This window comes from Argiope bruennichi, chromosome 6, assembly GCF_947563725.1.
Source record: "Argiope bruennichi chromosome 6, qqArgBrue1.1, whole genome shotgun sequence".
NCBI classification, from domain to species: domain Eukaryota; kingdom Metazoa; phylum Arthropoda; class Arachnida; order Araneae; family Araneidae; genus Argiope; species Argiope bruennichi.
The window spans coordinates 110,423,396-110,449,600 of NC_079156.1; the positions used below are offsets into that span (position 1 = coordinate 110,423,396).

Genomic DNA, 26,205 nt, shown 5'->3' on the forward strand with positions numbered 1-26,205 from the left:
AATGCTTTTTTAAAATTACCCAGAAAACTAATTGTCACTTTAATTACAATAATTTTTCTAAAATTCCAGAGTACTCATAATTATTTTTCTAATTTTTAAGCAATTTGGTCAACTGCAATTTTAAAATTACATTCTTAATATGATAAAATAATCTTACCTTTGACCATTTTAGTAAAGAATTTTTACTATGAATTTCTTGAAATATAGACTTCACATTTTCATTCAACCTGTTTCTATAAAAATAGATACTTTTTTAAAATTTATTTCAGCTTGTCAAATAAAATGCTTAACATTTAGATTTTACAAATAATATCTTACGTGGTTAGAAAATTTAAGTTAAGAAATGCATAAGAGCATAAATATAAAAGCATGTTTAAAGTATGAGAAAAGTTTTATTTGTAATTATTTAACTTGAAAAAACACTTAAGCATGAAAAAAAAATCATTATTTTAAAACAAAAACTTATATTTAAATACTCTTAGACTTAACACTAAGTTCTACTCTCATTTGCAGTTTATAACAAATTTGTATTTTTCAAAACTACTTTTATTCAAATGGGTCTTAAAAACTGTGCATAAAACACAAAATTCAATCTATGCAAATACATTTATTGTAAATTATATGAAAAATAATACATGGCATTTATGCTACTATACATAATGTAGATTAAAATATAACCTCAGATCATAATTTATTTTGAATTTTTTAAATTTATTTTATTTTATTTATTTATTTATTTATTTTGTAGCTGCAGTTGCACAAATTCTAAGTAAAGAGACAGGCATAGAGAACAATTTAAATAAATACATAGCAATAAATTAAGAATTTAGACATATTCTATGTTTTTAGAAATGGTCAAAAAGTTACCAAAGATTCTATAGTGCTTATGTTGATACTAAAAGTCACAGAATCAATATTAAAATTTATTATGCTGAAATGGTATAAAAAAACAAATATGTTGATCACAATTTAAGAATATTAATAATTTTAAAGAAAATAATGACATAATCTCTTACTTTCCACTGTAAAATACTTCCAAAGCTAAAGTTCGAATAATATAAGCATTTATGCCAGGATTATCATGAGAAAATTCATCACTCATCAAGGAATTGCACATCAAATTCCAAAATTGTGTACTATAAAGCAAAGTAAATGTTAAAAGTTGTTACAATATTTCAAATGATTATAAAAAGACATTTATGATCTAAAATAAACCTAGAAGGTAAGCATTTATGAACAAAATAATTGTTACTTACTCAGATTTCAAAGCTTCCATTGCTAATGCTTGATGTCCAATCCAAAGAGCATGTATAAATTCCACACCAGCACAAAGGAGTTCTTTTGGGTATATATTTTTGGACTAATTGGAAAATTATCAAAATTACATTTATATAAATACAACAATATTACACTAATATTTGCTTTCCTAAATTTATATCATCATTTTGCTTTTTTTTTATTAATTTCTAAAATTTAATAATTATTTTCTCAATAACTTATATTTCAAAGAAGAAAAGCTTTTTTATTAAAGTGAATTTATCTAAAAAAATTATATTTAATTTTTGATAAATCACCTCTTAATAAAATTTTACATTAATCAGTTTTAATTAAAAATTATGATCAAAATCAAATCCATTCATTTTTTTTCTATGCTCCTTACATTTATTTAAAGGAAAAAATTCTTTTTTATACAAAAAAAAAAAGAAGAAAATATTGTACTTTGCAGAAATGAAACACATTAACACATACATTTAAAGTATATATCTAAAGATTGTTGTAGATGACGGAGGGCAAAGTTTGTAGAATGGAAAATATAATTATAATGCAAATAAAAGTTTTTAAAATTCAAAGATGAAAATTTTCGCATATAAATCCAATCAAATTAATAAACTGTGAAGTATACAGCTTCTAAAAATGAAGTACAAAGTTTATTTGTAATCAGCTGCACACTTTCATTGTTATGATATCACACATTATAAATGAGTGAAATGTTGTCAGCATCAAATACACACATTTGAAAATAGGATAGAAGCAAGCAAAGCAATAAGAAATTCAAAAACTCACCATAAAAATGGAATTCCTCACATCAAAATGTAAATAGCATGTATAAAAGTATGCCTTCTCAATTGTAAAGAAACTAAAATTGTAATGTTGCTCCCCAGTGCAGTTAGTTCCACAATACGACAATTTTACAGACAACTCTGATGACTGCTGAATAGATGCTGAATAAAAAAAACTCTCCGTTTTGGAGACTTTGAAGAAAAAAAGTGAGGATTCCAGAATTTACAAGAATCTTGGCGATATGTCCATTAGGACATGAGTTATGATGATATTTTTATAAATTTCTTTGCCTTCCCATGAAAATTATAAATGGAGGACACAGAGCTACAGTGAATTGTGTGCTGAGTAGACAGTCAGTATTTAGTTGAGCACTGATTCAGTTGTAATTTGGCAGTTAGTGGAGAGTAGAAAATGTTCAAGGGGTATGAAAAATAGAATGAAAATCTCCTCTCCTCTCTTTACATTTTGTACTGTTATAGTTATTTATTATCAATTTGCTGTTAGTGTGCTGCTGTTTATTGTAAGTGTTGTTATTGTGCACACTTTGGTTATGTGTTGTCTGAGTGTTCATATTATTTGCATTATAAAATAAAGAATTGTTATTTATTACTGAACCCGTAGGACTTTTTCACTATGCAGCCAATACAAAAGACCTTAATTTCTGGATTTCGGTTAAATTTTCATAATAAAATAGAGACTTTAATTCCAGTTATTGGTCTTTTATTCCAGTTATGGTAATATTCATGCACTATTTAATAATGCTTTCTTTTAATCATATATTTGTTACAAAATGATAAATATACATTATGCATTTTTAGTAAAAACATTGAAATCATCTGTCAGTAGAATTCTGAATTTCAACAATATGAATTAAACTTTTCTAATTCATTTTTTTATTAGATCGAAACAGGTAGCAAACAGTTATTTTGGATAAATGCAGTTATATTTGCTTTTTTTAAGCAATTTTTTTATATAAAATTTATGACTTAAAATTTAAATTTATGATACATTACCTTCCCAACTGATCATTATTTGTTATAATTGCTTTAAAAAACACTAGAATTTGAAGATAATGACACATAAAATTTTAATAAAAGACTACAATACCTCATTTTTCTTATCTTTGAGAATCTGTTTCACACATTCTAAGCAGCTCTTACTTTCGTCTTTCTAAATAATAAAATAATTCATAGCAATAAAAATTAATGACTGCTTATAACAAAAAATATGTCTTTAAATATCAGTATACTTAACAAAATTTTAAGAATATATATTTGAATTTAAACTATTTTTAGACAACTATATTCACTTCCCAGTAATATAAAGTCAATTTTTTAAATTTCAATTGACAGGCAGTAATACAAGCATAAATATAATTTCAAAAATAAGTATTTTAAATGGTTTGTTTTATAGCTATATTTGAAAACAATTATTATAAAGCACTAACAGATTGAATGCCAGATGTCTTAATATAAAAAAAAGAGAAAGAAAGAACAAATGTAAAAAAATTTTATAATTATGAACACAACATTTAGAGAAACTTTTTTTATGTCTAGAGATAAAATTTGTTTAAAAGTATTGAAGAACTGTTACAAAAAAAAAAAAAAAATGCATAAAAAAGATTAGTTTAAATCAGCACTAAGTGGGGGGAAAACTAATGAACAAAAAAAAAAGTCTTGATTATCAAAAATTATAGTTTATATTTAAAAAAAAAGCATATAAAAATCTTTTATTAGGCACAAATAAAAATAATAATCAGGTCTAATGAATAATGACATACTGGAATTTTTAAAAAACAGTTAGATAATACAAACTTTTTCTTTGTCATTCTTTCTTCTGACATTAATAAACATTTCAATAAGTCCAGGTTGTTGCACTACACACACAGTCAAGAATTCCCATACTGATACTTTGAATCTTATATCTTCACATGCAGAGTTGAGACGAGCTAAGAAATGGTCCCTAATTGCTTCTGCTTCTGAACCAAAACAAGCCAATAAGGACATAGGAAACTCCTTTAAAAGACAACAAATATTATAGCTAAAAGCCAATAGCATTGAAATTTCTATTAGACAATTACTAACTGATTTTCTAGTATACATATTTTTAAAATAACCAAAGACAATTAGGAAATTGTACAACAAAAACAGCATCCTTACAGCAACGAAATTCCCTATGTATTCCCTTTCTTCAATTATATAATAGCATTTATGTTATTTTTGTTACACTTAACTTTCAATTTTTAAACATCTATATTTGGAAATATTGCTTTTTGTTTGTTTAGAGATTACTCTCAAATGTTTTTCTGAAATATTTTAAAAACTGAAATGTTAAAAGTTCTTAATGTTAATTTTTATAAGCACTTTCATAAAATTTCTATGGGATATTTCACAATTTACATATGCATGCTTTTCAATTAAAATTCAAAATATTCAATATATTAATTTTTAAGTAATATCATATGCTTAAAAAAAAATCCCATTTACTAAGCATTCTTTCTTTATTTTGGGAGCAAATATTACATGCATTTAATTAAAAACTTTAATTAAAATTATTATATGAAAGATGAAATTGCAAGCAAAAAGATGCTTTAAGATACAACACAAAAATATTATTTACATATTTTTTTTTTAAAGTTGTGTTCCTTACCATATTTTATAACTACACATAGCATTAATAAAATATCAATTATCATTAATTAAACCAAAATTAATATACACATCATGATTCTCTATATTTAAAAAAAGAAATTATTTTTGTCTAAATTGATTTCTACTTTAATTGATATTTTATTAACTTTTCAAATTAAATTTTCTTTTAATTTAAGATCACTTGTCTCACTCTTACAAATTACTTAAAGATAGTGAAAATATTATTTAAACTCAATGTTCCTTTTTTTTTTTTTTTTTTTTGCTTTTTTAGTATACTACACATTTTGATTCATTCTAACAATGTCCTGCCAATTTGAAGACTGTTACTCAAATGAAGCATAGAAGTATTTCATTAATCCAACAAATACCAGATCAAAAGACTACAGAGTCAGCAGAACTAATGAATTAATAGAGGTCCATTTATATATTTAAAAAAATACATTTTAACAGCAAAACCAGAAATATTAGAAAATATAAGTATCAACCTATTATTTACATAGTCACAAGATCACTAATATTAACATGCAGTGACCAATTTTCTCTTTTAACACTCTCCATTTGCACACTTCAAAATGACAGATTACTATAGGGAAAAAACTGAAGTATGGAGAGACCAATGTAATAAGCCTAATGCTGAAATATGAAAGCTACTGTAATAGGCCTAACAGTTAAGATTGCAATTCAAATTTTCAACAAAATTCTCTAATAAAGGCAAGTTAATTTCATATAATTCAAAATCATATTTGTTTGGACTGTAATAAGACTTTTTAAACTAAAAAACAAAAAGCATACCTTTGCAAATCTTTTCAGCAATTGAACTGCTAGAGTAGCTAAACGAGGATTATAATGCTGGAAAGCATAATGAGCCACCATTAAAACAACTTGGGGTTGATTGGTATGCCCAGGAGTTGAAAATAAAACTGCTTCAAGTGGAGTGACTTCAGTTTTTGAGCTCGTGGTTGTTTTATGACGCAACAATAAAAGGCGATTCAAAACTGACAAAGACAAACGAATCATTGAAGCAATCTGTTCTCCCAATTCACTGAAATCAAATTTGCAAATTATTAATACTCAAATAATTAAAATTAGCAAAATTTATGCCCATTCATTCATCAGACCTAATATTTTGAATGATTATGATGATTTAGTCAATGCTAAATTAATGTAAAAAAGATAGAGTGAAATCACACCAAGTCGCATGAAGTTAAGAATTTTCATCACTTGGATTTCAAATGCGCTATTGAAAACTCACAAAGAGTGTATATTCCTTCCCCTAATAAATATCTGAAATTTATAACATTAATATTACATTATTAATAATGTTTTTTTTATTATATATATATATATATATATATTACTGTTTTGCAAAATTTGTTACTTTCAATTTATAAAAATATTGATTCGGAGCTGTCCCTTATTATATTTAATTGGTAAAAGAAATTACTAGAGTGACAATATAAACCATATAACAGTAAAAATAGATAGCACAGATTTAACTTATTAATTTAAATCAAACAATTGCATCATTCTTATTATTAGATTAATATAATCATTACATTTAAATTGACTGGCTACAAAATTACCAATATATATATATATATATGGTGTACGGAGCATCATCCTGGCAGCGCTGGCGTCATCACTCAACAGCCAATAAGAAGCTATCTGATTCCCGTCATTAAAACTGTGTTCAGTACTGTAATAGCGTTCATCGATGTAAAGCGGCCCAGCCGTTCGTCCAGTTCATTAAATTCCTTTATGTTAAACTAGTGTGTGATTCTTGTAATACGAGCCATCTCTACGCATTCATCTCAACCGGGCTTTTCCTTAGGGCCCGTGAGAGATATTTGATTTGATATAGAATCCGATTAGTAGAGGCCTGTTTTTCGGGCCAGAATTAACATGTCTACATGTGGGGGCTCGGCCGGATTGCAATGACATTGGAAATAGAAAAATCTTCAATCCGGTAAGAATCCGGAAATTTCACCATTAGTTTTCGTCAAATTATCTTCGGTTAGGCAGTGGCCGACAAAACTTTTCAAGAAAATCTTCGGTTCGTCAGTGATCGATAAATTTTTCAAGAAAATCTTCGCTTCGGCAGTGGCCGGCAAAATTGTTTAAGAAAATCTTCGGTTCGGCAGTAGCCGGCGAATTGTGAAGTTCCTTCAGAATATTATCTCAACAGATATAATTGAAGAAGAACAGGTAAGAGAATTTTCTATATCATTTTGAATAAAGAATCTTGCAAGCATTTATTTTAAGATTTGTATATTTGAGAATGACTTTTTCAAGAAAAAGAAACTGTTTGAATGTGTATATTTTAGAAATTTCTGTTTTGAAGAAATATTAGCATCGTTATTATATTAGCATTTGTTATTAGGAAAAATAAAGGCATATTCAAAATGTTTAAAAATACAAAAGATTTAATTATTGTCGCTGAAGCAATAGGTGAGGTAGTTCCGGAAAAAGCAAATATTGTGCAGCTTAAACAAATTATAGAAAACAGCCAAGCGGCTAAAGATGATTTGGAATTTGTTAAAGATATTATCATCTCAACTGTAGAGAAACGCGAAAAAATAGAAGCACAGGAACGCGCATTCAAAAGGCCACTTCGCCGTGGTGAAAACTAAAAACATTATCGAACGTGACTCTGTTTTCCCGAATATGCAAAAAAGAATTGATTCGGTAATACAGAACTGTGTCGAATGCATCCTAGTTCAACCATAAGCGTGGTAAGCCTGAAGGGTTCTTACATCCGATTACGAAGGGAAACTTTCCTCTAAGTATTTACCATGTTGACTTCATTGGACCCTTAGTGTCAACCAATAAAAATTACAATCATATTCTCAGCTAATTAGATGCATTCTCAAAGCTTGTTTGGTTATATTCTGTTAAAGGTGTCACTGCACATGATGCAATTACGAAACTGCAATTGCAGGAAGCAGTGTTCGGAAATCCCATGCGTATCATCACGGATAAAGGTTCAGCATTTACCTCCAAGGAATTCAGACTATAGCGCGAATCAAAATATGAATCACATTCCAATTACCACAGGAATAGCTCGAGGAAATGGACAGGTGGAAAAGGTTCATGGAACTCTTATCCCACTGCTAGCCAAACTTTCCATCAATGATCCTACGAAGTGGTACACTCATGTTCAAGCAGCACAATGTGTATTTAACTCGACTACTCCACGGAGTACAAACTTTACTCCTTTCGAACTCATGATCCGTGTACAAATGAGGCATAAAAAATGAGCAGAAAATTCTCGACATCCTACAGGAAGAATATGAGCAACTGGTCATCGATAGTCACGAGGACATTCGTGAAGAAGCACGATAGAACATCTTGCGCCTTCAAAAAGAGAATAAAAGAGCTTACAACAAGCACAGGAAGAAAGATACTCAATATAATTCAGGTGACTTAGTGGCCATACAGAGTAACCAATTCGGCAGTGGTTTGAAGCTTCGCCCGAAGTTATATGCTACTTATCGCATCACAGCCAAAAAGCCACACGAGAGGTACCTAATGGAGAAAGTGGGAATTCATGAAGGCCCCCAACCATACCTCTACAGCAGCAGATTATATGAAGCCTTGGTCTACAACCGCATGAAGCACCTACTTTTTTTCTGTTTTGCGAAAATCTAAAATTTTCTTTTTCGAGTTTTTCAGATTCTTTCCCAGATTGACGAGGACGTCAAGTTCATCATGACGACCATTGTGGTGCACGGAGCGTCATCATGGCGGCGCTCGCGTCATCACTCAACAGTCAATAAGAAGCTGAAGAGGTATGGGACGCGCTAGGATAGAACCTGGGACCCTTTGGTTAGCAGTCCAGTAACGATCCGATTTTGCCACAACAGCTGTTCGGGTAGAAGCGCTGTTACTGGCTTATATGCGATTCACCACAGTACTCTCCCTCCAGTGAGTCGAAGGGGAGACGAACGATATTGCGTTGAGTGGTGATGTATTATTAGGAGTAGCTGTTGTCTTAATGGACCGGTACCCAGTTTGAATAGCGCCAAGCGTTATGGCGAGCGTTTGTGGGTACTGATGCGCGAAGTGTGTCTGGCGACTTTGGGTTGCTGCGTCACGTGAGTCTGACGACTTTGCTGCGCCAAGTGAGTCTGGCGACTTTAGTTGCGGGTAGATGGCGCCACAACAGCTGTACGAAGGTTGAAGGTTCAGCGTCCGAGGTCACCAATTTAGAGGTGAGGAACGAGTAAAGATAGAACCTGGGACCTTTAGGTTAGCAGTCCAGTAACGATCCGATTTTGCCAAAACAGCTGTTCGGGTAGAAGCGCTGTTACTGGCTTATATGCGATTCACCACAAAGCTATCTGATTCCCGCCATTAAAACTGTATTCAGTACTGTAACAGCATTCATCGATGTAAAGCGGCCCAGCCGTTCGTCCAGTTCATTAAATTTGTTTATGTTAAATTAGTGTGTGATTCTTGTAATATGAGCCATCTCCAAGCATTAATCTCAACCTGGCTTTTCCCTAGGGCCCGTGAGAGATATTTGATTTGATATAGAATCCGGTTAGTAGAGGCCTGTTTTTCGAGCCAGAGTTAATATCTCTCTCTCTATATATATATATATATATATATATATATATATATAATGAAACTTTGCTAAATCTCAATTTCAGCTTTATTTGCTATTTTTATTTATTTTCCCAATTTAACCAGAAAACCAGATCACTCCAGGAATATTTATTTTTAATACTCAAACTGATAACAATTTCAAACTATCTGACTACAATAAAATGTTTATTTAAACTCAACATTCATGACCTACAAGGCATAAAAGATCTAAATATCCTTTTCCTACAGTAAACAGTAAAAAATTATTGTATTTCTAAAACAAGACTTTAAGTACTCCATTACAATCTAGAAATATGAGTGAAATACCTGTTTTGTTTTAAGATTGTCTGCTGAATAACTTCTTCTCCAGTACAAACAATTTTAAGCAAAGTCTGACCAGCTTCAAAACGTAAAAGGCTGTAAATACATAGTTCTTGTGCTTTTCCCCTAAGGAGAAAAAAAAAGCATTATTTATGCTAGCTGATTCATAACTATGAAATAAAAATATGACACTGTAAGTGCAATATAAATACAAAAAAGGCATATATATTGATTAATAAAAGCATATTACTCTAATGATGACAAATGGAATCTCAGGGTTGTAAAAAGTTAACACTCTTCCATTTAGAAGTAGTCCATACAAATGCAATGTAATCAAAGAGAAATATAACATATCTTTTTCGTTTTTTTAAAAATTAAAATTAATTAATAGAAAAGGTTCAAGAGAACTCATGTAAAATGAGGAAAAGAAATTGCCATTTATTTGTAAATTAGCAAAATACAATATGTCAAAAATATAATTCTTATTTGTAATATATAAACTAATAAACAGAAAATTGTAACAGTTTAAAAATTATAATATATAATTTTTAAATATATATAAATAAATAAACGGAAAATTGACGCTATGTAAGTTTGAAGAAATTTGACAAAAAGAGGTAATTGATAGAAAATTTAGACTCAGCTTATCATGTATTAAAAATTGTAAAACACTCGATAAGCAGTATTATTTTGATAACTGATTCCAGTGACACTTAATATACAATTCTTTTGGACATTTCAATTGGCATCTCTGAGGAATTTTGAAAAAATTATTCAGTTTTATCACCTTTTGAATGTAAACTAATCTCCATAAAAAAATGGAATTTAATTTCAATTCACATTCATTTCACAATAAAGTGGTAACTTTACAAAATGCTTCACTGAAATATATGCTTATTGCTATGAATAGGTGCTAATTAAAAAAATAATTCATTACAATATTAACTATGGCATTTATAACATACAGCATAATTTCTGCATTCTTTTTGTTATCACAAAAAATTAGCAATTTCATCAAAAATATTCTTAAAAAAGCAATTAGCCATAGATGGAATAGAAAAATGAAAAATAAATTATTCATAGATAAATAGATTCTAATTTTTTTTTTAATTATATTTTTGTCTTCAGACATATTTCAAAACAGAGTCCAAAATAGTAAATATCAAACTTGATAAACGGAAAATAAAAATTCAACTTTTATTTTACAGACACATGAATTTCCAAAGAAAAATATTTCTCTTCAAACTGAGATTATTCAATATTATAAAAGAATTCACCTTAAGAAACAAAATCTGTCAAAAAGCATTTAATATGTACCATTTAAAAAATATATAAATATTCATAATACAAAATAATGTGTATATTGAAAAGTAAAAGTCACAGAATAAACTTACAGAGCTTCCAATCTGTCTTTCTCAACAGAAAACAAACTATGAAGCAAAATCAAACATTTTTGACCTAAGGAAATCAAAGATAATGACATACATTAATTAATTAAATTGAACTTTGGAGACACGATTTTTAAATTATGATAAAATCATTTAATTTTAATTTAATTTATTTTTACCTAAAAGTATTCTTTGGCGATGTTCATTATAATACCATTTATGGAAATAGGACAAAAGCTCTCTTAGAATATAAATGACACAAGCAAGGAAGTTGTCATCCTCTTTAACAACAGTCTGAAAGATAAGAGCAAAGTAAATAAAAATAATATAGTATTTAAAGATAAGCTAAAGTTGAAAGAAATACTAAATTAAAATATTAAACAGAAAAAAAATTCATGAAGGATTAAATATAAATCTAAAAACAAAAAGTAAAAAAAAGAATTCAAATTTCAAAAATTTAACTGCAGTATAAAAGTTGAATACAAAAATGAAAATTTATTACTACAAAAGCCTTTTATTTAAAAAAAAAATGAATATTTCTAGAAAATTGTCAGAAAATTTTAAAACTTATATTATATTTAAATAAGTTCCAAATATAATGCTCCTATATTATATTAGATTTATAATGTTTGCTTGTATTCTAAAATAGTGAATTTTAAATTCTGCAAGGAAGAAAATTCAAATTAACATTACATTAGAAATTCATTGCAAATTGAGAAAACTTACTAATGAAACATTAGTAACCAAGTCCAAGAAGGCCAGGCAGACAGAGTAATCACCAGAAACACACTCCCTTGAAGCTATAATTTGGCCTAAAATTCCAGTATTCATGCACATGCCACTAAAAAAAGAATTTTTATCACAATAGAAATTATAAATTTATTTTGCTGATATTCAAACATTCTTATTAAAGAATTATTTTGCAATGTAATATAAAGAAAAATTGATATTCATAATTAGAATTAAGGTAATTTTTTGGCAAAGCATACCTGAGCATATCTGAAACATTTTTGGGGGTATGTGTCATGAAAGGAAGTAACTGAATATGTGCAAGTTGCTGCCACACATCAGACATTTCATTTTTAGATAATGTTGCTGCAATGTTTATACACATAGAGATGAATTCTAGTGAAGGTGATGAACTATTTATGCACCTGCAATAAAACATGTGAAACATATTAACAATAATAATAAACATAATAACAAACATATGTCTGAAGAAAAGACCTTAAAAAATACTGATTTTCATTGCATTAGATTTTAATATTCTAATTTAATTTTTCGCTGTTTAAAATAAAAAAATATCAGAATTCATGAAATTAATCAAAAATAAAAATTGAAGATATACTTATGCTTTGCCATCATATACATTTCATAGCTTCTTATGTCTTCCAGGGTTTTTTTTTTTTTTTTTCAAAAATCTAGAATTTTCTAAACTTTTAATGAATTTTTATTGATCCTATCCTCCAGCTATTAAAGACTTAAGATGAAATAGTATGGCTACTCAAAGCAAGAATGATTCGACAAAAAGATATTAAGCTTTGCAAAATTTAATAATTACAAGAAATTTTGATAAATATTATTGAATAAGTAAATCATTTTTAGACAAATAAAAAATTACAAATCTTTAAAAGAAAAAGGAATAAAAGTATTATAATTAAATCTTTTAATTTTAAATACTTATAAATAAAGATTAGAAAAATAACTTTTATAAATAACTCCCACTTGTTTCAAATACAATCATAAAAAGCCTTAAATTACCTTTGAAGAATGGAGAAGAGAACATTGATCAAATGACAAAGGTCAAATCTCATATCAATATTAGTTTTCAGAATACTATTCACTAATTTAGCAACTGATGTTATTCTCTGGATACTCTCAGGAGAAATAAAAGCTGGAATATTAAAAAAATAAATAAAAAGAATTAGTATTATAAATTAGTCAGAATAATTTAGAGCAATGTTCATATAGTTAATTTCCTATGACAGGGAAAATAGTTATATGTTGCATTTACTGATTTAATGTGATTTTACATTAAACAAATAATTATAAAATACTTCTTTTATCCATTTTTAACAACAAATAACATATATTTCGATTTTATAAAGAAATATGTTTAAAACTGAGCTAACAAAATTTAAGACAAAATCAGCATTTAATTATTGTTTTAAGTAGCAAGTCATTTCATTATTTTTTGATAGTAAAAAGAAAAAGTATATTACCTGTACTGTAATTCATTTCTTGCAGCTTCAGATAAATCTCTCTCAAACAAACTTGCCATCCATTTAAATTTACTTTCCACTGGATTATTGATGAGGCATTTTTATCTTTAAGATATAAGGCAGGACAATCACAAATGTAATAAGAAACAACATATATTTTTTAAAAAGCATGCAAAGATATTAAACAAGTTATAAAATGAAAAATCAAAAGATTTTCAAAAAGAAAGCAAACAAAAACATATAAATAATTAATGAACATTTAAATTTACCTGCTTGTTTTAAAACTAGTCCTAATGTCCCTTTAGGTATAATTATATTACCTGAAAAAAAAGTTCAAAAATGCTTTTTAGGTTGTAACATTAAGTAATAAAACTTGGTGTAATTGTAATGAAAATAATAATGAAAAATAAAGCAAATAATAATACAACTTTCTTTTAACAATAAACATCATGCTGTTATTACTTCATTCATAAAGTAATGATGAAGAATGCTGTTAAAATTCTTATTTATATTTTTCAAAGTAAATTGCACTATCTATAAATTTTACATCTTGTATTATTTTTTTTTTCCATAAAAAAATTACAATGCTGAGCCAAGTTAATGTTAATATAATATATAAGATAAGAGATATATGGGCACATTGCAAAAGTAGCATGCATGTGTATGTGTGTGTTTTTCTGTGGTGTTCAGGGACAAAACCATGACATTATAAAACATTATCACTCAAAATCTTTATTTATGATGAGGCATAATTTAGAATGAGTTATTGGAATTAAAATAAATTCATATTAAAAATGAGAATTAAAAGTGCTTATTTGTTAAGCACTCAATTCAACAACTATCTTTTTTAAGAAAAACATATTTATCAGCATAAAAAAAATTGCAGACAAAAGAGTGTCTGCAATTACCAAGTTACAGCCATATTCTTTCACTTTAATACATGTTTTAATAAAACTGGATAAAATACTTTATATAACCTAAAAAAATATTGAATTCAATTAAAAGGAAATAAAATTGATTACTTGTAAAATATAATTATTGGATTTCAAATGACAGATTAAATGCAATATAAAATCATAATACTAAACTTCCAAAGAAAATATGATGGAATTTAGAAAAAAATATATATATATATTTTCAATTTTTCTACAAAGAACATTTATAAACCACTTATCTTTAAAATGTTACTATCTGAAGGTCAAAAACTCCCTCTTTTATTATTCTATCCATTAGCTTAAAATGATGGCATCTTGTAATTGAGTAAGAAATATGTAACTATTTAACATACATGCTCAGATAATTATATAAAGTTATACAAGATTTAATATGGATTATACTTACTATCGCCATATATGGGCCTATCTTTAATAAGTTGCCACACATTTGGTTCAGGTGTTGCAACTATATCTCTTTCATCTATATTTTCCCAAAATTCAGTGAAAGTGGTGAGATTTTTCAGCTGTTCAGTGACCTATAGAAAACTTACATTAATTGAAAGTGAATTATTAAGAAACACAAGTGATTGTTACTAATTTCAATTCAATTTTCAAAACAGGACATAAAGGAACAACAAAAAGAAGGAAGGATATTTAAAAAGGATATATTTCACCCTAAAAAAATAGTTGAATAAACAGGACTTCATTAAAATTTTCAAATAAAAAAGGATCATTCTTAAAAACCACAAATATTTTAAATTTAGAAATGAAAAATTTAGAAATAATAAAAAGATAGGAATAAAAATTTATTTAACAAAATTGGTAATCAAGAAATGCAGATTTACTAGCTTATAACTAAAACAATTTGAATTTAGCATATTTACTGAAAGAAAATAAATAAATATTTAAGATAAGCTAAATTGAAAAAATAATAAACATTTATTTTCAAGCAGAGAATACAAATTTATTTCCATATCTATGATAAAATATAAAATATATTAAATAAATAGTTTAAACTGATTTTAAAGGTATAATCATTTATACTTTTAAAATCATTTTAAAATTATAAAAAAGTAGTTAATATTTTCCATTTTAAACATCTATTTAAATATTTCAATCATGAACAGAAAATAATTTAGGAAAGTGTTTCATCATTTTAAATCCATAAGTTTATAAAAATCACAGCATGATAATAGCAACAAAACAATAGCATTGTTACATAAATTTGCTAACCTTTGAACAACTTTCTTTACTGGCCAGGCACAGAGATGAACATATATCAAGCAGAGGATAAAACTGTATTGAAAACATTTCTAAGCAATATGTAAAAAGATCTCCAATGCCAGCATCTTCACCCTTTCAAAAGATACATTTTACATATTACAAAAAAAGAAGGTACTAAAAATAACATTCTGTGACATCAAAATTACAAATATAAAAATTCACAGAAAGTATAAGTAACTTCACAGTAGAAAAGCTTCCAAATTTTTTTAATCTAATATATAAACAAAATGTAAATAACAAATAATTAAACAATCTATAATATAAAAATTAATTCAGATTAAACATCCTCACATTTTTTAAAGCCCAATTGTACTTAAAACAATTTAAAAAGGCAATTATAAATTATTAATATACTCATTATTTTTTTAGATTCAGAGACAGGATATTGAGGTAAAAAGAAAATAATTTCAAAAATCATTGCAATAATCATATAATGTTATTTTCCCATCATACCTCATATATTCAATTATGTCATCCTGTGAACTTGAATGAATATTTTTAGTTTATTTTATTACACATCTACTCGTATCATTTTGTTCTTGCCTAATAAAATTTACATAGTATAAAATTTATAAAATGGATGCAGTTATTAAATAATAAATTGTATTAAATTGCAACAAAATAAAAATACCTTCTTCCAAAAGTCATCAGCAATTGATGAATATTGTAAAACAGTGCTAGCTATTGTAAATAAAGGCTGCAAATAAAACACACATTCATATCAGTTATTTTGATTAGATCAAAAAATAAAGAACACACTTTAAAAATTTCTTTATGCGTCTATTACAAGCCCCCCCCCCTTTTTTTTTTTTTTTTTTTTGAAAAATGCTTATATGAAAATTTCAATCAGTGCCATATACAAAATGCAATAAAATAAATTTGATTATAGAATAAATCATTTAAAAAATATAAGTACTGCATGTATATTCTTAAAGTCTTATTATCTAAACATATCAGAAATTATTTCAAATAATTAATATAAATCATTCACTGTGGTTTGCTTGGTTTCAAGCTGAAAGATATTGAGAATGTTGTATTATTAAATGCTCTTGTATTCTACAAAAAGAATAAAAGTTAAAATAATTCAAATGGCAATGTGACGGTAATTTGTTTTCGTTGATTAGAAAACCCAAATTATATCCAGAAGATATTTATAAAATTATATTCAGTTATATATATGTGTGTATGCATATATGAAACACATCTCTGTTACTCTGTAAAATATATTTAAATTAATGCAAATATTTGCTTCATTTAAGTATCAAGTAAAAAAAAATAAAGATTGCATCCTTTCTATTGTGTATTCAGTTCCACAATGAAATATCAAGAATTTTGCAAGACATTTATTTAAACTGCTCTTTCTTACCACAATTTATTAACAGAAATATGAATTTGACTACATTAAAAATAGGCTTCATTTTTGTTTATTTCTGAGAATAAGTTCAATTAAGAAAGTCATCAAATATGTAAATCAATAAATGAGAAAAATTTCTCTTTATCATTTATTCATCCTCTGCAATAAAAAGATAACATATTTTATGAAAAATAAAGAAATAAGTGATAATCCATTTTAATAATTTTTTATTAAGATGTATAGTAAGATCATAATAAATTTATAAAAAACTTTAAAATATAGCAAATCTAATTTCCATAATTCCATTTCATTTTAAAGTAAATTTATTTTTTAAAATATCTCTAATTATTAGGAGATGGGAAGGTTTAAAAAAATACAGTTTTAAATTTCAGGAATTAACTGAAAAAAGAATAAATAAAAATAAAAAAAATCACCTGCAAAGATCCTAAATGTTGCAGATCAAACTGAGATAGAATACATGACAATAAACTATAAACAACATTGTTTGCAACTTCTGATACAACCTGCCAAATTTAAAATAAAAGTAATGAGAAACTGGCATGTAATATTAAAAGCATTTTATTTTCCAACTAAATTTATTGTAAAGCAATCAATCACATTTTTTCCTTCTTTTAATATCTTTAAGAGAAATTAAACTATTATTTTCAATAAATAAACTTAATATATGATTTCAGTCTGATTCAATCAGTTGAAATCACAATACTTCTGATTAGCACAAATAATATGAAATTTGAAATGTTTTCCTAAAAGTTTTATTTTTCAATTGCATATTTAATACACAAACAAAAAGAAATATCTAATGTAAAAAAAAAAAAGAAAATTATATATATAATCTTATTTATTTTAAGAATCAAAAGAATTCAAGTATTTAATATATTCAATCAAATAATAGAAAATACATTTAAATATCAGTGTTTGAATCTGTAAAATATTACTAACTGCAATATAAGATTTGAAAAAAAACACTGATAGGTTAAAAAAAAAAAGATTAACCTATTTTCATTTTTTTAATCTTATCAGAAAGGTAAAAGAAATGTTTTTAATCATAATGTATACATATATCATTTAACAATGAATTCAAAAATATGAACAAAAAGTTTGCTTCATATCTCTTTCTAATATTATGTACTCTTTTTTTTTAAAAACATTCATTTCAAATAAAAAAAATTTCAATTTTTATTTTTAAAGTCTAAATATTAAATTTTCAAAAAATATCAACAAAAAAAAGAGGACTTACTCCAACTCCAGAAAAAATAGATGACTTTAAAGCAGATATCAAATAATTAAACACATCTAAATGAAGTGCTGCTTTCCCTAATTTATTACAATGCACCAATAAATCTGGAAATTCAGAACATTGAGCAACCAACAACCAGGCTAACATAATAGGTGAATGAAATTGATGGCTTCCTAGAGCAAGAATTGAATCATTCAGCATCTATTAAAAAAATTTTAAATATCAAATTTATTAAACATAAAATAAAACGAATAAAAAAGTGAAAAATAAATTTTTAAAACATATCTAATAAAAACATGTGTGTAAGCAACAAACTCTGGAACAGCCATAAATTTTGATTGATTGGCAAAGCAAATATACATATATAGAGAGAGAATTGATTACCACAAACTAATTTTAATAAATAAATACTTTAATATTTAACTATCATAAGTGGGCTTGTTTACTTACACGGAGAGCTTTTTCATTTTTTAGCAAGTAATGTTCTCCAATCCTAAAAAAAAAGGAGAAAAAAAATTTTGTAAGTACTTCAATATAAGAATTGATTTTAAAGACTATAAAAATAATACAAAATTACTACATGTAACTACTTTAATTACAATCACTATGAAATTAACATGAGAGTTTTGAATTTTAAAGTAAAGCAATATACTCACATTCCACTTTCTTTGCACTTAAATAGCCAATCCAATTCAAAACATTGAATTATTACAAAGCTTTCCAAATATCTAAATAATGAAGAAAAATATAAAAGGTTTTGAAGAAAATACGAAATAAGTATAAATAAAAAAAAATTTCAATATATGTGATTATATAAAACAATTATTTTTATTTATACAAAGAATATAACAAAATGGAGAAGATTTATAGAATTTAATATAGGAAGTAAAATATGTGATTAATATCTTAATTTATAATAAAATGCATGAGAATATACATGAAAAAAATACATAAAATTCAAAATGCAAAATATGAATTGCTGAAATGGGAGTAAGCATTAACAAACCCGATAAAATTGATCAAATTTTGAGTATCATCAGATTGCATTATACGAAATGATTGTCTCAAACCAAAACCATGACTCTGAAAAAAATAATAATAAATGTATTAAAATATATAAATATAATACAAGAAAATATGAAGAATATATGTAAGTGTGAATAAAATATGAATCGCAATTTCAATATAGAAATTGCACACATATTTATATATAAAGCTATTTACACTTCCAATCAAAGTTAATATGTAGGCATGTAACATAAAGTAAATAAAAGACAACAGTTCACTTTAAAAATATGAAAACTAATATATACTTTATTGAGTGATTAGATACAGATTTCTGCAAAAATTCTAGCATTTAATCATTTAAACAAACAAGCCATAATTTTCGAATAGATAAAGCTTAACATAATATTAAGGAATTTTTAAAATGAAAATAATATTCTACAAATGTATATATAATTTCACTTATAAAAGTAATAGAAATCAATGCAGTCATGCCAAAATTTAAATTTATTTAAAGATGCATTTAAATGCCACATTTTCTTAAAAATTAAGGAACAAACATCTTATCACCCTTCAATCTAAACTAGAATATATATATATATATATATATATATTCCTTCTTCTTCTTCTTAATAATAATAGCAAAACTATTACCTGAAAAAGTGAAAACATCCTTTGAACATCATTTAAAGATGGCTCAATGACTTTATAATACAAAAGCATTAGTTGCAACAATTCTCCCTGTAAGTAAAAATTTTATCTTGATGATGTGCACAACTAAAATATTTTAATAATTTATTTTTTAAAAAACGTTATTTTATGCAAATTTGAAAAGAATAAAATAAGCTGATAGCATATATAAAATTTTAATATTTTATTGAAAAAAAAAAGATTTTGCATCACTTTTCTAATTAAAAATCGTGTGGAGAGGCACTATATATATATATATATATATAAGATAAAATGTTCAGTTGGCCTTCATTCTTCGCTTTTCACTCTGTGTTGTGTGTGTATTCCTAGCTCCTACTTGTATATAATGTGTGCTTCTCCTGGATAAAGTAAAACGATGTCAAGAAATTGAAAGTCTCTTCAATGTCTTCAATATATATATATGATCAATATATATATATATTGATTGATATATATATATATATAAGACATTGAAGAGACTTTCGATTTCTTGGCATCGTTTTATTTGACATCGTTTTACACACACACACACACACACACACATATATATATATATATACCTTTTAACTTAAATTGTAATTAATTTCCTAATTTTATTTTAATTTAGTCCATCGTTCCCATGTCATGATTGAAGGAATAAAATTTCTTAACACCTGCACATCTTTTAAAAAGATACCTATGATTTCCTTGCCTAAATCAACATGTGACAAATAAATCCCTATCAGAATCTCACAATAAAATCACTGAAAAGAAAAATTTGGGACACTTTGCTATTGTATCACAATGTAAAGAAATGTCATTTTATCATCGTTGCTCTCTTGTACAAATCATGACTCGCATGTGAATAAATAATTGAAGTTAAGATTTCAAAAGTTTCTTCTTTTTAGTGTATGAATTGTAGATTGTATAAAATTATTTTGCCTAACTTTTCCAAACAATTAGCCCATCAAAAATAAATAAATGAATGAATAATACAATTTTCAAACTATGGTTATTAGTTGCATTAGAGGTTCAAAAAGAAATAACTAATTCCTAAAACAGAAATTATGCAAATGTTAATATTTGCTTAGTATTTCTAATAATAATATACTTATTACAAGGTGCTAAAGAATTAATGAAACTATTTAATAACAATGTTAAATCATTACTGTTTTCTATAAAGGAATAAAATTTCATTTCTCCTTTTCATATTTTTTCAAATATAGAATTAAGACAAACAGATAAAAATAATATATTTTGTATACAGTGGGTATCATGCGTTAAACTGCACTGAGTGGACTTAATATAGAAGAGATATTATTTATCCATAATGTACCACTGTTGAATAATCTTGAAGTTCCATGACAAAAGACAAGCATATTTTTATGTTGAGGAAAATTCTTCATATAAATAGTCAATAAATAGTTTATCAACCATCATCATGGATATGATAAAGTAATCAATCAAATTCCAGATAGAATTTGTACCTACTTGTCTTAATACATCAAAAAGCACACTATATCATTTTCTCACATATTTGCAAAAAAAGAATTTCCATTATAAATTTCTTAAAATAAAAAATGTATTGTTGACCATTACTACAATCAAATATAGAGTGGTTCATATGAATTGGCAGCTGATCTTCAACTCCGGAGAAATCATTCATTTGCGAAAGAGGTGAAAAATATAAATGGAGCATGGTTTGCTGATAAATTATAGGTTTGTAATAAATATATTTTAAACTTGGCACATATACTCCCCTTATTCTTATTAATGATATATCTTCAATCAGATGTAATGAAAGAGTAAAGCTCAACCAGATCTCATAAATTTTAATCCATGTCCATCTCCTAATTTATCAAAAGAGATTTGTCCGATATCATATGATTCTTACATCACACCTATTAACTTATAAGAATCAGGTTATCGTAAAATATTAAAAAATAAAATATTTACCTGCTCTTTTAGAACAAATTTAACCCAATGATAAGCAAGCAAATCGGTCTGCAAAATCAAATTATATCATGAAATATAGCAGAATTAATAGAAAAAAAATGTGCATCATTAATTATTTGCTTTATGTACTTGCAATTTTCAGATGCAATAATACATATAAACTACAAATATTTCAAGCAATATTTGAACAAGCATAATAATTTTTTTAATAATCATTAAAAAACTATTAAAACTGATAATTTCAGAAATTTAAACAAATCAATGCGCGAAATCCAGTTTTCAAGAACATTACAAACTACAACTATTTAAATTTTGCTTTGCAAATTAAAATAATTTATATTATTTTAAACAATTTTCAGTTTCTATTCATCAACTTAACAGAATTATTACTCAGTTTTAAGGAAGCAAAACAAGTTGGTCAGTAAGGACCTCTGGCAATATTATAATATTATTATAATAATTTTTAAAAAAAACATTTCCAATATTTCAAATTAAACTCAAAATTTTCTCTTTAAACACAATATTATTTCATTTATATCAGTTAAAAGTTTAAAAAACAGAATTAAAACAAAATATAAATACCTGTAAAAATATCATCATTTAGATAAACAAGATAAACATGTTTTATTATTTAAAAAATCCAATGCCAAAAAATTTGAAGAAGAAAAAGCACTAAAATGTTTAGAAGTAGTCTAAAAGTAGTAATTGGTAGCAATAGCGATCATAGCACACAAAGCAGCCAGACAGAATTCAGTTGAAGGAGGGAATTCACATTGCTTCACTCTATGACCTCTCCAAATGTCTGCAAATCTCCACTGTCTCCTCGCTTTAGCTTTATCCAACTGTCATCTCACTATTTCACGACTGGCTACTCCACACACAACACGATGCTGTTTCTACAATAAACAACAGGACTCGGCACACAGATCAATTCGGCAATCGCTTGAGCTCCTCGCTAGACTGATTCAACTAATTATTATAGACTCTTTATACGATTGATTTTGGTCTATGAGTTGGGTTGACAGGGCGCTTAGCCCCGGAAGTGGCTTATCCCTGGTTACTGCAATTTACTAAGAACCTGACAGTCAATATATTGCTGTGGTCACCTTTGACGAGCACTGAACTGACTACTATTCATGATAGCAAAAGCGTGAATGAAGCCGAACTGGTGAAGCTGAGAGACTGGAGGTGTAGGTGAGGCGGTATCCAATCAGAGAGGTCCATCGTAAGGGGTGCAGGTGGCAGGGTGTAACTGTACATGGGTAGCTGAGGAGAGTTCCTGGCCGTGGGTTTGGGTTGAGGCGCTGGATAAGTCATTGCTTCTGGGCAGCCAATCGGAGTAGAGGAATTCAGCAATGGGAGGGTAGAACTGGAAAAATGATTCTTTGAGTGCGTTGAGAATGATTATCTTCAGGGTCTTTTGTTTTTCTTGCTAGTTTAGCTGCTTTGATGAGCCAGGGAATTCTTTTAGTACAAATCTTATTTCTTTGAGGGCTTCCAACATTTCTTTCATGCCATTAATTTCACCGGTTATATGGTCCTCCAAAGTTGGGGTCATCCTTGTTTCTGGCGGTGAGTGGTGGTATTCCTTGATATTTTGATGCACTAATTGAGGGGAGGGGGTATACCTTATTCTATGTTCCGAGCTCTTGGCAATTTGTGCATAGGTAGGGTGTTCTGCTCTGTATGTCAGTTTTGGGTAATTTTTACAGCCTTTCCATGCTGCAAGATGACCAGTTTCATGGCAGTTAATACAGACAGGGTCTGGTATTCTCTCTTTGATTTGGCATTCACGAATTTGATGGGGGCCTCCACATTTAATACATTTAAAAGTCATTCTGAAAGTCCTTGCTGAGTGGAAAAAACCAGAGCAATTAAAATATATTGTGGTAGTAGGCTTCTTTCTATAAGTTCCAACATTTATCCTGAGATGTAGCAAACTTTTCGTTGTAGATGTTTATTGTGTTTGATGTTTTCTTAATTTCCAAGAGGAAGATGAGTTAGAGTGTCTCTTCCTTGTAGTTCCTTGAGAGATTCTAGATACTTCGTAATTCTTCTCTTGCAGTTCCATCTTAATTTCAACTTTATCTGAATTGTCTGGTAGCCCTTTGATGATAAACTTGATTGGCTTAATATCTTCACTCTCAGAGAGGAAGTATTCTTTTGCTTCATCCAGATATTTTATTATTTGTGTTCTTTGCATTTCAATGGCTGGCTGTATGGCGATCTGAACAATCTATTTTCTGCTTCTGGGAAAGATTTATGAAGTTGTTGGAGTATTAGCTTGTAGTGGTCCGTTAATTTAAGGTTGACAGTTGGTATTTTTCTTTTTTCGTAGTTTGCGTCCAGTTGAATTTGTTGTAAGGCATCAAATTTATTACTGGTAGGGTTATTATTTCTAACTTCCTAGGTTCTTTTAATTTTTGCAGATTTCCTTGACGAAACCACTTTAACCCATTATTAACCGTCAAGCTTTTCCCCCTTGAATTTGTCTCATCCTGCAGAGGTGTGTTTTGGGAGTTTTTTCTCTTCATTTTTGAGGCATATTCTGTTATTTGTGGAGCATTTTCTATTTCCATCAGAGCATCCGATTGTAGATAGGGATTCGGCAGTTTTGGAAGGGACATGAGCTGAGTGCCCTGATGTCATCATAAATAGTTTCTTTTTCACCCTGGAGTTCTTTAACTTTATTTAATTCTTACAAATAGTGGCTGGTGTCGGCCTGGTTTTTTGCCTCCTTTTGTCGTAGTGTGTCATTCAGTGCATCTATCTTTTCATCTATTTCCCAAGCTTGAAGCTCTCTTTTTTGCAAGAAATTGCAAATATCCTGGTTGTTGTTTAAGTGGTACGAACAATTCGGAAGAATGCAGGGGCCTTTCCCCTTAAGCAGCATCTTGTAGAAATCAATATTATATGTTAAACGGTTGATGTTTTTACGATCTTCGGTTGAGAGTACATCTTTACCAAAAAAAAAAACAATTTTTTCATGTCTAAATTCTTTGTATTTTTCTTGCGTGTTTCTCGATTCATTTTCAAAACCCTGAATATCATTGCATTATTTCTGGAAGTAATCCAATCGGTTCGAATAGTTGCTAAGAACTGAAACCCGGCTAGAGAGCGAATTCTCCAAGCGTCTGTCTCTTTCCATGGCTGGAGACCAACGAAAATTTTGGAACGATTGATTTCGGCTTGAGAATGCCGGCCTTTTATAGTTCCCGGAGACAGACCGAGAAGTTTCTGGACCAATCATTCGCAACTTGTTTCCAATTGGCTGAATCGCTAAAATTCTGGAAATTTCCAGTAATGTCTATTTTGCCGCCAAGTTTGTCGCTAAGTCCTGATTCTGCATCCGATCAGCATCCAACAGGAGCTGTTTGTAAAACGGTCTTTCCGATGATTAAACCAACGATGCTGGGAAGCAGTATCACAAATTTGGAACAATATTGCTACTTGCAGAATGTTAATTTCACTTTAAATGGCAAATTAAACTAATCTACTGCATTTTATTATTGTTTATATATTTTTAAAAAACCCTACACATATTGTTCAGAATTTTTTTCAAGCAAATTTTTTAGAATAATTTTTAAAAGCATATCAATAATAGAATTTAAAAAAAAAACTTACCATGTATACACCATGAGTATCTTTTGTAGGAAGTTCTGAATTAATGGATGCTTCCATTTGATTGATTAACTGGAAATAAAAATAAATTATTGGATTAGAACATATAAAATTTAGTGCATAATAAAAATACATGACCAAGTATGAAAATTATAATACCTTATGTACAACAGCATTGTCTTTATTATGCTTGTCCAAAAACTTTTCATATATATCCTGAAAAAAAAAGTATGAAATACAAATTTTAATGAATAAAATCAAGCTAATAAACATAAGTTTTAACAATAAAAAATCTGACGGCTGAATGAATATTTTATTTCAGAGTTTATAGATTTGTCTTTCTATATAGTTTATGTTTACAAAACTTTTATTATATCGATCTTATAATTTTTTATCACAATTAAATGATATCATCTTTGAGTTTAATAGTTTGTTTGATGAACTTCATAAAACAGTAAGTATACTAGTAACAAACTGAATACTTTTTTAACCATTGGAAAACAATATCTCATTATATTTATCTATGCATACAAAAAAATAGAGTCAAAATTAAAATCCCTCCACTATTTTTAAAGTATAATTTGACCCAATGTCATTAAGTCCAAAATTTTAGAAAAAATAAATCCATCTAATCAAATGAAATTTAAAATATCTTTGTGTCTGGTAATATAAATGCATTTAGTAATGTAAATTAATATCTGTAAAAAAATTCCAGAAATTTAAATTTTACATCAAATTTCAAAATTAAATTACAAATTACATCAAAAATATCTAATTGCAAATTTCAAAATTACATAAAAAATATGTAGAAAACAATGATAGACCAAAGTGATATACTACTTCTAAATATAATAATGGAATATTCACTTGCATAATAAGAAATGGTAATTTAT

The 26,205-nt window shown here is 27.4% G+C and overlaps 1 protein-coding gene across 2 annotated transcripts in view; it reads right to left on the reverse strand.

Annotated features, from left to right (window-relative positions):
• Positions 1-26,205, reverse strand: part of LOC129972754 (nucleoporin NUP188-like) — a 51,574-nt gene that overhangs the window by 19,154 nt on the left and 6,215 nt on the right. For both annotated transcript variants that reach the window (XM_056087004.1, XM_056087003.1), the window contains exons 8-33: positions 25,472-25,528; positions 25,316-25,384; positions 21,692-21,739; positions 19,721-19,807; positions 19,068-19,144; positions 18,718-18,789; positions 18,512-18,554; positions 18,062-18,262; positions 17,238-17,327; positions 16,081-16,146; positions 15,399-15,521; positions 14,572-14,701; positions 13,500-13,550; positions 13,231-13,335; positions 12,770-12,902; positions 11,998-12,162; positions 11,735-11,849; positions 11,188-11,302; positions 11,015-11,078; positions 9,627-9,746; positions 5,505-5,754; positions 3,876-4,076; positions 3,169-3,231; positions 1,257-1,360; positions 1,017-1,136; positions 158-233 (exon numbers count right to left, since the gene is read on the reverse strand). In XM_056087004.1, the coding sequence (XP_055942979.1) occupies positions 158-233; positions 1,017-1,136; positions 1,257-1,360; positions 3,169-3,231; positions 3,876-4,076; positions 5,505-5,754; positions 9,627-9,746; positions 11,015-11,078; positions 11,188-11,302; positions 11,735-11,849; positions 11,998-12,162; positions 12,770-12,902; positions 13,231-13,335; positions 13,500-13,550; positions 14,572-14,701; positions 15,399-15,521; positions 16,081-16,146; positions 17,238-17,327; positions 18,062-18,262; positions 18,512-18,554; positions 18,718-18,789; positions 19,068-19,144; positions 19,721-19,807; positions 21,692-21,739; positions 25,316-25,384; positions 25,472-25,528 (2,745 nt within the window). The remainder of the gene's footprint in view (positions 1-157; positions 234-1,016; positions 1,137-1,256; positions 1,361-3,168; positions 3,232-3,875; positions 4,077-5,504; positions 5,755-9,626; positions 9,747-11,014; positions 11,079-11,187; positions 11,303-11,734; positions 11,850-11,997; positions 12,163-12,769; positions 12,903-13,230; positions 13,336-13,499; positions 13,551-14,571; positions 14,702-15,398; positions 15,522-16,080; positions 16,147-17,237; positions 17,328-18,061; positions 18,263-18,511; positions 18,555-18,717; positions 18,790-19,067; positions 19,145-19,720; positions 19,808-21,691; positions 21,740-25,315; positions 25,385-25,471; positions 25,529-26,205) is intronic.